General features: G+C 34.9%; 1 protein-coding gene across 2 annotated transcripts; it reads left to right on the forward strand.

Moving 5' to 3' along the window:
• The first annotated feature begins 889 nt into the window (after positions 1-889).
• LOC125861786 (uncharacterized) lies at positions 890-9,816 on the forward strand. 2 transcript variants are annotated; one of them, XM_049541652.1, is made up of 5 exons: positions 890-1,219; positions 2,105-2,206; positions 3,375-3,516; positions 3,649-3,695; positions 9,393-9,816. In XM_049541652.1, the coding sequence occupies exons 1-5, from the start codon at positions 1,133-1,135 to the stop codon at positions 9,426-9,428; spliced, it is 414 nt and encodes a 137-aa protein (XP_049397609.1). In that variant the 5' UTR covers positions 890-1,132; the 3' UTR covers positions 9,429-9,816. The 2 variants fall into 2 exon arrangements, with proteins under 2 accessions (XP_049397609.1, XP_049397608.1); XM_049541651.1 differs by having other exon boundaries at positions 9,478-9,704.
• The last annotated feature ends 6,911 nt before the right edge of the window (positions 9,817-16,727 follow it).

Genomic DNA, 16,727 nt, shown 5'->3' on the forward strand with positions numbered 1-16,727 from the left:
AGTCACAATTCTTTGGAAAAGTCACATATTATTGAAAAAGTCACAACTATTTGGAAAAGTCACAACTTATCGAAAAATCACAACCCTTTAAAAAAAGTCACAACTCATCGAAAAAGTCACAATCTAAATTAGGGATATTATAGTAATTTAACATTTAAGTTAGGAGTTCATGCTTTTAAGATAATATATATATATATATATAGAAAGAGAGAGAGAGAGAATTGGTATATGGGTTCCAAACGATTGCTTTAGTGGCCTTATGATCGAGACGACCCTTGCTTACTATTTTCAAATTGTTAGTGAACTCACAACCTTGTTCTTGGGGATCCATTGAGTCATTATTGCTTTCTAGTAAATTTTAAGTTATGTTATAAATTAGTTGCAATCTTTTCACAAAAAGTACAAAAGATAAATGCTCTATAATGATAGTACTTGGTATAGTCATTGTTTGTCTATTGGGCATGTTACCATGCTCAAATTATTTTAATTTATATTTTATTTAACCATTGCTTGACTTAATTAAATATAATCGATCAAATTAATAATAACAAATCATTAATGCTCAATTCTGTTTTTATAATGTGCTTTCAATATGGTTCTATAGTATTGAATATATGTTGTGCCAAGATCGGATGAGAGACATGTCACACAAGATCATACTTCCAACAAAAATATCAAGAAATAGATACAATTTTTCAATTTCAATCACGTACATCTATAGTTATTTCCGAAAAAGATAAACTTGCAAATTTATTTTAACTATAGGTATCAATTAAATGACAGACACCAAAAACGAATATTTGTGCACTTTGTTGGTGTGTACAATTCCTATATGGGCCACAAAAAGCCCAAAAAAACACGGTAGCTGAAAACAGTCGAAAAAAAATCTATCTTTCGGGTCCGCAATTCCCAAATTGTTGTATTTTTCCTTGTGGAAAAGAAGATCTATGCCAATCTGTTATCATCGTGTGTTTTGATAACCCTTTCATCTCTAAGTCCACCCCTAAACTATAAAGTTTCCTCAAGATCTTCCTTTTTATGTCACAAGTACTCTCTCTTTGCTCTTGAAATTGTTTTTTTTTCTAAACTGGGTTTTTTTCGGCTTTTGATTTTGAACCCAAAAGTAAAAAGAATGGGAAAAAATCAAGCTTACAAAGCTATGCAGCGAGCAAGGTTGGGTTCTGGCTCAGGTGGACCTGATGAAGTTGATGATGGAATGGTTCGTCCCTTTTCACACTATTCTTTAATTATTAATACTATTTGAGTTAAAGTTCATTCTTTTTTGTTTTGAACTTTTATTTGGTTGTAAAAAGGAAATTGTTTGTCCATTTGGGAAGGTATGTATGCTGTTTTTGCACATGGGTATTGCTTTATATGAGATTTTCTAGAGTTTATTTTATCATTTTTGGTTCCAAAGTGTACTTGGTGGTTAATTGTGTAAAAACTTATCTGCTTCAAGTTGGTTGGTGTGGCAGAAAATGTTCTCTGTAGGACATGTTTTTGGTGGAAAGTATGTTAGTTTGGAAAATCATTTACTATTTCCAGTGTTTGGTTGGTTTAGAAGTTGGTGACATACTTTGGAAGATGTTTTTGGATATGAAGGTTGAGTGGTTGACAACAATGTTTTAGTGTTGATTGGAGTAACTGATATGGAGAAATAGTTGTAATACTTTTATAGGAAAATTACTTCTGCCAATAAGTGTGGCGCAAACATTTTCTCCATTTTGGTTAAAAAAATTATTATCTTTGGAGAGAGCATCTTCCCCAGTTCAAGATAACCAAACATTGATAATGTGAGGGGACACAACCATTTAAACGAGCTCTATGTGGACAATGCAAGTGGAAGTCTTTGATTAAGCTTCAGGATGGTTAAAGATAAGGAAAAAAATATTTCATTGACTGTATAAGACAATTAAAGTCTAATTAATTCTGAGTAGTGTTAACTTTAATTCTCTTAGTTTGTGTTTGGTACTTACATTTTTCTTCAACTTTTTTCTTAGAGTTTATATAATTGAGCTAACTTTTTTCTATTTAGTACATTGGAGTCATCGAGAATTGTCTTTTTCTTTGTTTCTTGTGTTTCGTCTGATGAGGACTGTCGCAGGTGGATGGTTCTTTTCATACGCCAGAGTGGCATGCGGCTCGTTTGGCAAGCCTCAAAACTTCTCATACAGTTACCTGGGAAGAGTTCAAACAGAAACAGAAGGTAATATACTCAACCACCTTGATGGTCATATGAGGGTGTACATAATCTTGGCTTGCATTTCCCGGGTTTGCTTACTTGGACTGCATTATTTCATTCTTGATCAGTTTGTTTCTTCCTGAAGCTAAAGAAATGTTGGTCAATGTAGCTGTTACATCAAATTACAGTTATATAAGAACATGGTACCATTGTGATTGGCTTTAATGATTGTAGAGATATGTGAAGATAGAATGACAACACTTAAGAAGTGAACCTTGGAGAATTATAGGAAAAGAGGAACTAAGTATGCTTGGTTATGGTATATAATACTTGATATTTTGCAAACACCACTAGGCCGGCATAAAGAGGAACAATTCTAAGATGCTATGTATTTAGATGGCCTTGCTTTTTTCACTAGATGGTTGAGTACAACTAACAAGTCATCGCATAAACTTTTTCTGCAAGTGTTTGAAAATCGGACTNATTCTTGATCAGTTTGTTTCTTCCTGAAGCTAAAGAAAATGTTGGTCGATGTAGTTGTTACATCGAATTACAGTTATATAAGAACATGGTTGAATTTGTTTCATAAACACCATTGCGATTGGCTTAAATGATTGTAGAGACATGTGAAGATAGAATGACAACACTTAAGAAGTGAACCGTGGAGAATTATAGGAAAAGAGGAACCAAGTATGCTTGGTTATGGTATATAATACTTGATATTTTGCAAACACCACTAGGCCTGCATAAGGAGGAACAATTCTAAGATGCGATGTATTTAGATGGCCTTCTTTTGTCACTAGGTGGTTAAGTACAACTAGCAAGTCATCGCCTAAATTTTTTTTGCAAGTGTTTGAAAATCGAACTCCAGGGTTTGCACCCACTACATTGACCATTGGACGACACCCTTGGATGCTATTTTTTAGCTGTTACTAGCAACCTGGTCGTTGGAGAAGTTCTGCACTTTGCGAATGACTTATTTTTTCCCCAAAAAATGCATATTTGAAGCTCCCTGTCCTTTATTGGGGTCGAGTGATACCAATTTTGGACTATCAAGTATAAATTGGCTCTTGTGTGGATCCACTTAGATCATACAATTGCCTGTTACTATCGTTTCCTGATATTGAAGTTCTTTTTCTTCCCGCTCCGTGTCTTATTTTGGAGATGCATAATACTAATGATACTCTTTTAGGAAGAAGAAGTGAGAAAAGGAGAGCTAGAAGCAGACAAAGATAAAATGATGAGGGAATACAGGGCTCAGCTAGATGCTGAAAGGGCCAGCAAGCTCTCTCAGGGAAGGAATCATTCCAGCAGTAAACACAGTCGCAAAAAGGGTAAAATGTTCTGAAATTTCTTAATGGGAGTCAATTTTTGTAGTTCTTTTAGTTATTTTATATCTTAGTGTGTGTCAAATTTCTAGTTGACTTAGATCAGTTCGTTCTTGATGGTGAAATGCATTAATGCAGATAAGAAGGACAAAGATACAAAGAAACAGAGAAGTAAAAAGAGAAAGGTGAAGATTTTTTTCAATCTAGACTCTCTTCTTTTCTTTGCTTGTGAGAATGAAAAAAGTTAACTACAATCTTCGTTGGATTATGCATGGTTGTCTTGTTATACCATGAAAGAAACATCAATGCTTAAGGAATTTTGAATTCTATTGGTTTTGCTATCCTAAACTTGCAAGTTTCTAGCTAACCTGAATTGTCTTGCTTGACACCGTATAGTTTGCATTCATAAATAATGATACCAAATGCTATTTTTGGGATCAGAATTTAATCTGTAATTATTATAATAGAAAATAATTTATGTAACTTCAACATTACCAGTTTAAAAAAAAAAAAGTTTTATGTAACTGAAAACAGTGAAACCCCTAGTTAAACAAGTCCAAATACCCACTTGTATCTTCAGTAAGAATCAGTTAAGCCCATTTTGATCGATTAGGGGTTCCGCTAGTGTTAGATTTGAAGTCTTCAATTAAGGGTTTCAGGGTGGGGGCATTTGGTGCTTGGGGTCTTTTACTTCCATGTTATGGCCATGGCCTCCTGCTAGTCTCATGTTTTCTAGCAGCACCTTTTCATTTCACTAAGCCCTTTAACTTAAGTATACTGTAGCCAATGAAGACCAAAGAGTAAGAAATTTTAGTTTCAGGTGAGATAAAGATTTTTTTTTTTGGATGAAGTAAAGGGTTTCATTAAGGAGCATCAGGGTGAAGATTTGTCTTCTTAATTGTCAAAAATTAAAGATTTGTCTTCTTTCCTCATTGCTTTCTTTTGTTGCAGAATGAATCCTTGGGCAGACTTACTAATGAGATTTAAAGGATTCTCGAGTCTGCCTATTATTAAGTTAACTTGAGCAGTGTTCATGGTATAAGAACATCCAATATTTACTAGTTCACTGTAATTGGTATAAATGCTTACAATTCCACCTATATATGTCATGATGAAATTTCAAAGTGATAGATTGAATGTTGAATTGGTCCCATTTGATAAGAGAGTAATTTTATACCCAAGGGTGTGTCCTATTGGTCAATGAAGTGGGTTGAGAATCATGAGGTCTTAGGTTTAGATCCTAGTAGAGACAAAACCACTATATGATTCTTCTCATTTCTCCTAGCCTTGGAGGAATGAGTTGGCCAGTACCTGTCGTGGGTAGGAGGTGATATGTATCTCGTGGAATTAGTCGAGGGTGCACAAGTTGGACGGATTTCAGAGTTAGAAAAACAGAGAGTAATTCTCGTGGTTAAGCGTTCTTCTTCCAACCAAAATGTTGGGAGTTTGTGTCAACATCGGGGAAGTGGGGAAACAAATCTTTTGGCTACCTGGCCCTAAGGGAGGGTGTTTGGGGTTTACAAAATCACCCGAAGAAGTGAGTTGGCCCTGATTTCTTGATTGTTACTTCTCTTGTCTTAAAGGTACGTACTATGTTGTAGTAACATAACATGTCAGAAGAAAGGATGTGATAATAAGTAAGACAAGGTAATTATTAGATGATTTTGGAATGAGAGATATAAAAAACATTTAACAACCTGAAAAGAATAAAATAATTAAAATAAGGTAACTTATATTTGAGTATATGAGATAAAAATTGACACATGCTAATCTTCAAATTTACAATTGAGAGCTTCATATGTACTTCAATAAGCATCTGAACGGGTAATTGGTTGACCTAAAATTTTGAACTTAATTAAATCTGTTAGCCATCAGTTATCAAGATGTCCTAATTTTAATTGATATGTCTGTCAAATGTTGAATATGCTATAGGTGACCTTAATGAATTTCCATGAAAAATAGCTTATCAATTGTCAAATAGTCTATAAACTTTTTTCTCGTGTTGAATCATGAATGTAAACGAAAAATTGTACTTGGAAGGAATGAAGTTCTCCCTTGTACAAGGAAAGCAAAAAGGAGGGACTCAAATAGTGGAACCTATATTCAGCACCTTCCAACCCCAAATTTGAGTTAACCAAAATTCTATACCTTCCCATACCACCACAACAGCCTTCGAAAAGCGAAACAGAAGATAAGCTTAAACACCATTTTGAGGGACAGCAATCTTCTACTTTCTTTCTTTTGAATCTCTTTTTAATTATTTTTAGATTTCAATCTTTCTAGTTCTTGCTAATTTCTTTGATCACTATGCCATTGATTTAGGTTTGTATCTTACAAATAGTATACTATTTAATATTCAAGTATACTGTTGATTTAGGTTTATATTTAACATAGTAAACTATAAGTATATCAGTAAACCATTGATTTAGGTTTATAATTGACAAATAGTATAAAATTGGGGAACTAAATACGAGAAACATATGAACTTGACCACCCCTTCTTGCTCCAGTGATAACAACAAAGAGGGGCGCTTCTGAGCAAAAGTAAAGATCTGCTCCGCGAGAGTGTGTAAAGAACCTGGGGTGATTAGGTATTGGATGTCATTTGTTTCTAGTTTTCTTATAAAAAAGTAATTTGCTTTTAAAAAGCTGTATAGAGTGTTATAAATGTGGTACCAGATGTAATTTCCCAAAGGTGTGGTAATTTTATAAAAAAGTTCTGTAAAATGGATTTTCGTGTATATTTTCCGAAATTAAAAAAAGGAAAAGGAATAGAATATCAGGATGTAGTTCTAAGTTTTATTTATTTATCTTTTATTTTTTTATATTTGATAAATATGATACTATGTCTAAGTTGTACAAAATATATTGGATATATTACGGATGACCAAGTATTCCAACTGGTATTCCTTCCATTTTTTAGTTCTGCATGTTTTCTTCTAACAATACAATTCTGTAGTACCATATCTCCCTGTTCCTTGCCAATCTAGGCTACTGATGCCGTCTTCGTGCGACTGTTGTTGTCTAAAGATAGTTGGAAAGTTCATTGTAGAAGGTTATCACCATACAATTCTTCATTCCAGAAACCAACTGTGGTGTCCTTTTACGCCTAAGTGTGACATCCCTCTAGAAGTTCTCCCATCCTTATGTTGTTCATTTCATAGGGATACGTAGAGGCGGAGCAAAGATTTGAAGTTATGGGTTCGGGATTCTTATCCCTTTATGTTACTGGGTTCTAAATTATTAGTTTTTACATATTCAATGGATTTTGTTAATACAAATACAAAGTTTGGACCAAAGTGACTATTTTTGGCTGGATACGTAATGTTCACACTAGCTCTGCCCTTGGGGATGCACCATTCAACATGTTCATATGACCAATTTTCCACCCCCCTATGTTTCATATTCGTTGACAATAATCTCTCTAAAATGCTTGATCCTACATGCTGTACTGTCCTATCCATTTGTGTAGGTAAGACACTATTGAATACCCTCGAGTCTTTTATCTCTTGAACCCGTCACCTTCATAGGAGGAGCGACTGATTTCAATTGCCAAATTAAACCCTCTTACCCTTTTGAGTTCCATAAAAAGTTTCTTTCCAATCGCTTCAGGTTTTCTGCTATGTTGATCGGCACATTAAATACATAATAGGTCAAAATTTTGGACAAAGTGTTCTTAGGAAGTGTCCCTCCCCTTTTGATATGTTTTTATTTTACTATTCTGTAACCTCTTTTCCACTTTCTCCATCACTGCATTCCATGCTGCTCTCTTCTTGTGTCTTGCACCCAATGATAATTTGTTTACTAACCTTCCTTTCCCTGGCTGTGCATCTCCTCAGATAACCTTCAATTACTACTTCATTCATCATCATGATAAGAGAGTTCCCATCACTAATATGTACAACTTAGAGAACAAAGGATCTCCTTGTTATAAACCTTTGAACTTTTGAAGAAATCTGAGGGAGTTCGTTGACCAAAGCTGAGAACTTGACCATGGATATGCAAAATTGAATGCACGGTCTTCATTTGTCCCCGAAGCCACTTTTTTCATTATGGAGCCAAGAAGCTCCATTTTGACATGGCCATATGTCTTATCTAAATTCAGCTTGCAAGACTCTGCTTCCTATTTTTCGTTCTTGAGTTCACTACTTCATTTGCAATCAAAAAAACATCCAGCCTTTTTTCCTTCCAAGTATATGTGTCATTGACATGGTGCTGTCGGAGACCTTAAATCAAAAGAAAAACACTTATAGCTCTGAAATCCTTGATATTGTATGCCCTGTCTAATAATTGCAATTAAAGAAGAATTAATACTCTTTTCAAATTTTCTTGTAGAATTCAATGCCATATTGCACTCATGATGTCTTCTTTTAATTAGTCTCCAACATTGACAAAAGAACTTGTGAAACCGTTAGGGCGTGGTACTTTTCCCTTTGTCCTCTGCATAGCTACTAATTGCCTTTGATACTTCCTCCTCCAAGAACTTCATCCGGGGTACTCTCTTATTTGCCCCCATTTGCTTAACTTCACTCCCAATTTTGGTCTCCTCTCCAATTCCTTATGCCTTGTATATGGAAGCCCTTAATAGCCCTTTTACTTGCTCTTTTTCCTCATACTTTGTTTTAGCTTTAGTCAATCAGTGGAAAGTTAATGTGGCAGACATAGTCACCCTTTTTAGCCGCAACACCATCAATTTTGATCTCTTGGCCAATTGTCGTATTTGCTAACTCCCCCTTTCACCTTTTAATTTTCTCTTGCTTGTTTAAATCCATCTCACCGATTTCGTGCCAACTCTGCAGCTCGTTCATTATATCCCTCAGCTTTATTTCTACCCTCCGAACCACTTTATTAGTCCATCTTCAGTCATTTCTAACACTTTCAACTTCCTGCTAAAGAGAAGTGTGGGTGTCCATGGACTTGATAAACTTCTCCACCAGTTACCACTAGTTCTACTTAGTTGCATGCCTCCTACCACATATTTTCAGATCTGAAAAGGTTTTCAACCTCTTCCATCCTACTACCATTTAGCAAGATGGGCATATGGTTTAATGTGAGCCTGGTAAGAGGAATCTGGGCGCCCTCTGGAAATGTTTCCTCCCACTGTGTCTTGATGAGAAATATATCTAATCTCTGCAATGTCCTTCCCGATGTTACATTCAAATTCCCCAAGATCTTTCTGGACCCAAGAATCTTTGAGAAGTTCCTTTATTCTCCCTCTTGTCAAGCATTTTCTTATTTCCCTGTTTTGGCCCTGACTCTTCCTTTTCATCCACTGTCTTACTCATCTTCATTTCGCCCTCTGCACAACACCCCCCTCTGGCAATTATTCATTACTTGCTCTGCATGTAACTGATATAGCTGCCCGGCATTTCTTTCGTCTGAAATTCATTTTGCTTTAAGGTACCTTTACGATCAGTAAGAACGCATTGAAAAGACCTACTAGATAAGTAGAAATAGAGGACCTTTGATCAGAACTAATTTTTGGATTTTTGAGTGTTTATTTTTCCTTCCTTGAAAGTTCTGCATGAGACAGATATCTATATTCCCAGTATGCATCTAACTGAAGGAAATGGCAGATGTATTTTCCATTTTTCATATCCTCACAAGTTGACCTTCAAGAATCACAAAGGAAAAATTAAATATTATACATAGGGTACTTGGGTTGGAGAGATTCTTAGCCTTAAACTCTTGTAGGTGGTATAGTACAAAAAATTAAACCTAATGTTTTAATCCAAAGTAAAGGCAAAACATCTACTGTGCTTTTAGTTTGTAGAGACTAGAGACTATTGTTTGTTAGAGACTAGAAAGAATGCAACAACTTTTTGCTTAATTACTTGTACATATTGTGTTAAGAATTTATAAGTTGTTTCTCTGGACTGTCAGTTCATATTTGAAGATCTTCAGAATGGACTTGTGTGATTGAGTACTACATTTGAATGACACATATATATTACCTAAACTGATTCAGCGTTCAAGGAGATATTCCGATTCCAGCTCTTCAAGCTCATCATCTGAATCTTCAAGTTCTGACGATGAGGATAGAGAATCCAGAAAATCAAGATCCAAGTCTAAGAGAAGGAAGAAAGAAAAGAAGCACCAGTCGAGGTCGAGGTTGAAGCAGTCTACAAGCGATGATGAAGCTGATGGTCCTTTGCCACTTTCTAGATTCTTTGGCAGCATAAAAAGCTAATGCCTCATTTGATATGTAATTCTACTTTTTCTTCTTCTGATGATGATGATATTGAATGTGAGGGATCCTTTTTATTTATTATTATAATGTAATCAAGGATCATTGGTTCGTCGATGAGGGTTTTGTATCCTGGTTTTAAATGAAATTCTACATTTAATGAAAACAATTGTAAAACTACTTACACATGTTCCAAGCTCCTGTACTTAATTTCCAACCAAACTAATTTTTTGGAAAAGGCTTCTTTTCTAGAGATATAAATACCGGAAAGTCGAAAAATTGCTGAATTGAACTAATTAGGTTCTTCGATTTCAGTTTTTCAATTTGGTGTTTTCTTTTGGAAACTTCTGTAAAAGGGTCTTGAAATTTCGGTGCACCGAAGAATCAAAATTTTTATTAAATATATTTAAAATAAAATTTTAAATTATGTTACTTATATATTCTACCAAAACATTTTAATATTGAACCAAATTTTGGAACCCTCGCCCCTAATTCCTTAATTAAACAAAACTCATGGCCTCCTCTGTCTTCACACCCTCTAGCGACCATGTTATAAATATTTCATGTTATACGTTGACAATTTCTGGGTTGATAATGTTTCATATTATACGTTGAACAATCCAGCACATTATTTTTCAGAAGATAGCACATGAACCCACTATGCTGGCCTGCTGGATGGGTTCATATATATATTTATTTATTTATTTATTTATTTATTTGATTATTTTAATTTTTATGTTTCGTTAAATATTTTGATATTTATTTCTCATTTGCACAGAAAAACTGTTTTAAAAACACTAACTAAATTAACCGAAGTTGAAAAAATCGAATTGAATTGATCTAGTTTGGTTCAGAATTCACACTTTTTCAAAACCAAACACTGAAGAATCGAATCGAAATTTGATAAAATCGAACCAAAGAATTGAACGTCCACCCCTATGTGACTGTAATCCATGCTGATATAGAGGTGTCGTCGTTTTTTTTTTTTTTTACTTTTTTCTGTCAAAGGAAAACATTATATATTAGTCGCGCATCAGGAGAAATAGATGTATACATCATATGATCTAATGAGTAGCTATTACAAACAATTGATTTTTGAGAATAGATGGCTCCAAGAATGTCTGCCCAAGTTTCTTTGCCACAAACATTGGTGTAACCAATAAAATAGTTGGGGTCCCAAAAGTTTTGCAAACTTTGGCCCCTTCATATTGAGCATGTTAACCACTTTATTCTAATCCTTGAAGATGTGGGATGGTGGTGCTTCTCCCAGTTGTTGCATAAAAAATTTGTACTCAACAATAATATTAGTATAAAATATATTACCTGATTACCATGTGACAACATATTTATAACTTTTGTAAAATCCAAATTGATAACAAGAGGGGTGAGATCAGGGGCCGATCTATGTATAGTCGTGGGGTGCCACGTCACCCAGTGATCTTGAAATTTCATTTATATATGCATATATGTATAGTATGCATGATAAATATTAACTTGCCACTCAGAGAACAAATGAACCGCATGGTGCCAGTGGTGGAAGGTCGAATTTTACTCACCAAACACGCGGGATCTATTCTGCATAGATACGCTGCATTTTTTCTTTTGCAAAAGAAAAAAGAAGTACCCCACCACGATTCAAACTTGCAATGTTGTTGGGACTAAAATTACTATTACCAATTACCATTAGGCTATGGACATCTATGATGTTACATGCTTTACTATATAATATCTTGACATGACAAAACTTCTAAATTTGTGACTTTTTTTTTCCTATTTTTTATTTTAGACATAGAATATTACTCTTTAAATTTAAATTTATGTAATATACTTTCTTTTTTTAGATTATTTCAAAAGAATAGTATTACTTTTCTATTATTAGAAACTAGTTTAATTTGTAATTCTCCTTTTGCCTTTAATGAAATAATTTATAGTCATATAATGACTACGAATTGTTTTAGATATTCTCCTTCAAAATTTTCTTTTCTTTTTGTCAAAAGTTTTGAAATTCAATGCCAAATTTCTCTTACCCTTTGTTCTATTATCTGAATAATTTGAATGCATATAAAAAAAGAAATAGTTTAGAATATGATAATTAGTTAAATCTTATTGAGAATTTAAAATTACAAAATAAAATGCTTATTGCATTAAAAGATGACATGAAAATTATACTAAAATCTCATATGATTGCATTGGTCTTTTATGATTTTTATTGTTGTGAGTCAAAACATCAACATAAGACTTCATTTCTGTTACTGAAATTATGCATGTACAATAAATCCAACCACTTTATTTAAGTCTGTTACATAGAGTGTGAGCTATTAATAAATATAAATAACTATATCATTATTGAGTGTATTTAGAATGTGAAACTTCACCGAGTGTAATCATAGAGGATATTGTTGGAAGTTTTTTTGTTTGCGCCAAGTTGTCATTATTTATTTATTTAATAACCGAACAACAATCCCAAGTTGCTATTTATAAGGTCAAAATAAGTTAAATATTTGATCGATTTAATGAATACGTCTATTTAAAGGCGATATGAACCCACACCCTTTAAATTCTAGATCCGCCTCTGGGTGAGATTATGCTTTATGGCCAAAAGAAGGCCTTGTCTAAGGGGTTGAAGTTCAGCCACCATAGAGTTCACATGTGGGGCCTTGGCCATAAAACCCAGGACCCATTTTCCTTTATGGTTTCTGATGATCCCTCAAACTCCACAAATTCTCAGGATTGATTTGACTAAACCATTAGTGTTTAGCATGAATGTTTCTACTGGAGGTGGTAGGGGGAGGGAGTTCCATTTGATCAAGATCGTAATGGGTTGCCTCTTGGGAGTTGTGGAGGGCTGAATAAGGGAGGTGGTATTCTTGGTAAAGGTTTGGTTAAAGGACATGTTATCCTTGTTAATGTTGAAGAAGTTATCATTCCTTTGTAGCCAAATGTTCCAAAAACCATAAAGGAGCATTACATCCCAAGGAAACATGATATTGTAGGCGTAGATGAGCTATTGGTAGAGACAGTTACCTAGAAAGTAGTGGCATTGGGACATCTGACGAAGAAACGAGTGATACCTTTAGTTGTATGTCCATAAAAGCTGCAAGCATGGTTCACTCCAATTTCTATCGTATGGAGATAATTTGATGTTAGGAGTCTAGCATGATGCATGAGCCAGATGAAGGTTTTGATATTATTTGGACACTGATTTTCCAAATTCAGTCGAATTTTCTGATGTTATTGTCTTGATGGATTCTAATTGATTGACCATGGATGAGAGAATAAACATTGTTGGTTGAGGAGCTACCATTCCTTGTAAGTCCCCAAAACTAAACTGTTTTCTCTAGAGTTATTATAGAGGAATTGATTGGTTTCNTTTCTGTCAAAGGAAAACATTATATATTAGTCCAAATAGGACTTGCTTCGCGCATCAAGAGAAATAGATGTATGTGCCATCATATGATCTGATGAGTAGCTATTACAAACAATTGATTTTTGAGAATATATAGCTCCAAGACTGTATGCCCAAGTTGCTTAGCACCAAACATTGGTGTAACCAATAAAATAGTTGGGGTCCCAAAAGCTTTGCACTTTGGGCCCTTCATATTGAGCATGTCAACCACTTTATTCTACTCCTTGAAGATGTGGGATGGTGGTGCTTCTCCCAGTTGTTGCATCAAAAATTTATACTCAACAATAATATTAGTATAAAATATATTACCATGTGACAACATATTTATAACTTTTGTGAAATCCAAGTTGATAATAAGAGGGGTGAGATTATGCTTCATGGCCAAAAGAAGGCCTTGCTTAAGGGCTTGAAGTTCAGCCACCATAGAGTTCACATGTGGGGCCTTGGCCATAAAGCCCAGGACCCATTTTTCTTTATGGTTTCTGATGATCCCTCAAACTCCACAAATTCTCTGGATTGATTTGACTGAACCATCAATGTTTAGCATGAATGTTTCTAGTGGAGGTGGTAGGTGGAGGGAGTTCCATTTGATCAAGATCGTAATGGGCTGCCTTTTGGGAGTTGTGGAGGGTTGATTAAGGAGGTGGTATTCAGAAACTTGGTAAAGGTTTGGTTAAAGGATATGTTAACCTTGTTAATGTTGAAGAAGTTATCATTCCTTTGTAGCCAAATGTTCCAAAAACCATAAAGGAGCATTACATCCCAAGGAAACATGATATTGTAGGCGTAGATGAGCTATTGGTAGAGACAGTTACCTAGAAAGTAGTGGCATTGGGACATCTGACGAAGAAACGAGTGATACCTTTAGTTGTATGTCCATAAAAGCTGCAAGCATGGTTCACTCCAATTTCTATCGTATGGAGATAATTTGATGTTAGGAGTCTAGCATGATGCATGAGCCAGATGAAGGTTTTGATATTATTTGGACACTGATTTTCCAAATTCAGTCGAATTTTCTGATGTTATTGTCTTGATGGATTCTAATTGATTGACCATGGATGAGAGAATAAACATTGTTGGTTGAGGAGCTACCATTCCTTGTAAGTCCCCAAAACTAAACTGTTTTCTCTAGAGTTATTATAGAGGAATTGATTGGTTTCAATACAAGCCTTTAGGTGTTCATGGAGTGTTTAAAAAAGCCCAATAAATCCAACTTCTATTTTTGTTTAGGTCATCGACCTTCAAGGTGTCTCCTCCCTTTGTAGGGGTCCCTGGATCACACTTCTAATTGTGCCTTGGCGAGAAAGTTAGAAATCATTTGAAAAAAATTCACCATATTCCCTTTGTGGACCTCCAATAAGTGACATTCCATCTTCCCAACCATCTATGACACAGTTCCAGATTCTGGACAGAAGTTTCTTTCTCCAATTGCATTAGAGTTAGAGTATTTACTGGTGAGAACTTTTCCTCATAAAATATCATGGTTATGAATAATCTTCAAGAGAGGCTGGTGTGGAGGTGTTTATTCTTGATTGCACTCTTTTGAATTCTCATACCTTTTTTTCTTTCTTTAGTGCTAGTAATGGTATCCCCATTCACTAGAAGAAGTTTCCTTCTTTCTTCAGTTGTGCCCTAGATGAAATTTCTTTGAATCCTGTTAGTTATATTATTAACTTTGCAAAGAATTTTATGTATTGAATGATGGGGAAAGTATGCTTCCTAGAGAGTCCTTAGTAAGAGCAATTTTACCAACCATATTTAGAAACTTTTTCTTCCATCCAACAAGCTTCTTGTTTATGTTGCCAATAGTGAACTGGAAGTCTTCATTGACAGGTTTTTTGTGGAATATGGAAAGCCTAGATATTAACCAAATGTGGTAGTGACATTAATGTTGAGGAGGCTGGTGCAAACACTAACAATCTTACTTGTACAGTTAGAGGAAAAAAAGGACTCAAGATTTACTATGGTTGATCCTTTGTCCAGACTTGGTGTAGAAGTCTTTAAGGGTATTGATGATTGTGGTGCAGTTTTGGACATTGGCCCTGGAAAAGAGTGTTAAATCATAAACAAAGAACAAGTGGATATCTTAGAACCTCTAGTGGTGATCTTAATGGGGTACTAGTTTTTGTTAGCAACCTTTTTGTCAATGCTTACCTTGAATAAACATGTAGGCAGACATGGAATCACCTTATCTAATACCCCTAGAAGAGTTGAAGAAGTCATCCTTCTCTCTATTAACAAGACTGACTGTATATTTAATTACTGCTGACACAAGACATAATGAGCATGGTCAGATTACAAAGAAAGTTGAAGTAGAGAAAGATGTCCCTGATGTAAGATCATTCAAGCTTGACAAAGGCTTTCTAGGTCTATCTTAAGGACCATGTTTGGGTTCTTCCCTTTCATTTTTTTTTAAAAAATGAGACATGTAATCATGTATAACTTGTCAGCAACTCTTCTATTGGAAAGGAAACTATCTTGACAAGGCCCAATAATGATGGAGAGAAGATATTAGATCCTATGGACAATGATTTCGGTCAATAGCGTATAAACAGTACAAAAAGGTCAATGGATATGTAATTCTTGAGAGTAGTGGCACTAGAACACTTGGGAATGAGGCATTAGAAGGTGGTATTCATGTGGGTAGGCATAGCGCTTTTAGAGAAGACGTCTTTACAGAAGGAATTTGTTTTCCCCCCCAACTAAGTCCCAAAATTTCTGGTAGAACATGGAGTGCAGACCATTAAGACCAGGTACTTATAATAGGATAAAGGATTTCAGGGCTTGAGTTATTTCACTATCAGTTCGGGGAGTGTCAAGATCCATACTAACATTCAGAGGAATGGTGTCAAGAGGACTGACTATAATTCTTTTGTTAAAGAAAGAATAATAATATTTAGTAGTGAACACATTGGAAAAGTAGGAGAGAATATGGCCAGAGATTTCTTCTTGTCCATTATCAAGTTTCCAATATCATCCTTAAGATTGTAAATTATGTTTTTCCTTATTTTATTGATGATAGAGGTCTGGAAGAATTTGCTATTAGAATCTCCCTCACTAAGTAGTTGATTTTGGATTTAGTCTTCCAAAAATATTCTTTGAACTTGAGAAGGGTGTCATATTCTTCAAGAAATTCAGATACAAAGTTGTGCAAAAGGGGGTTGTGATTGTAACAATTAGATCTTTTGATACCATCTAACCTAGCAAAGATTTGTTTTATTTTATGAATGATGTTGGCAAAGATAAGCCTTTTCCCTTTTGGGGCCTTAATTTTGAAAGTATGGATGGATCTAAAGAGGTTAGGGGATTGGTGAAAGAAGCTTTGGACCAGGCTCGTGAAGTATACATTGGTTCAAGTCTAAAGAGCTTTTTCTAATTGTTAGCTTGAGGGGTGCATAAGTTAACTGAAGTGGGGAATGATTAGATTTAATTTTAGGTGTGCTAGTGTGGCCTGAGGATATCTAAGTATCCAAGAGTCAATGGCAACACATTTTTCTAGTATTCAAGGATAAGGTTCGGCCTATTTCTGTTTGTCCAGGTGTACTTGCACCCTTTCAACCCAAGGTCTACCATATTACATGATTGTCTAGACAATGTCTAAAAGTGTTGGATCTAAAATTATTAA

Source organism: Solanum stenotomum, chromosome 4 (genome assembly GCF_019186545.1).
Source record: "Solanum stenotomum isolate F172 chromosome 4, ASM1918654v1, whole genome shotgun sequence".
Lineage (NCBI taxonomy): Eukaryota > Viridiplantae > Streptophyta > Magnoliopsida > Solanales > Solanaceae > Solanum > Solanum stenotomum.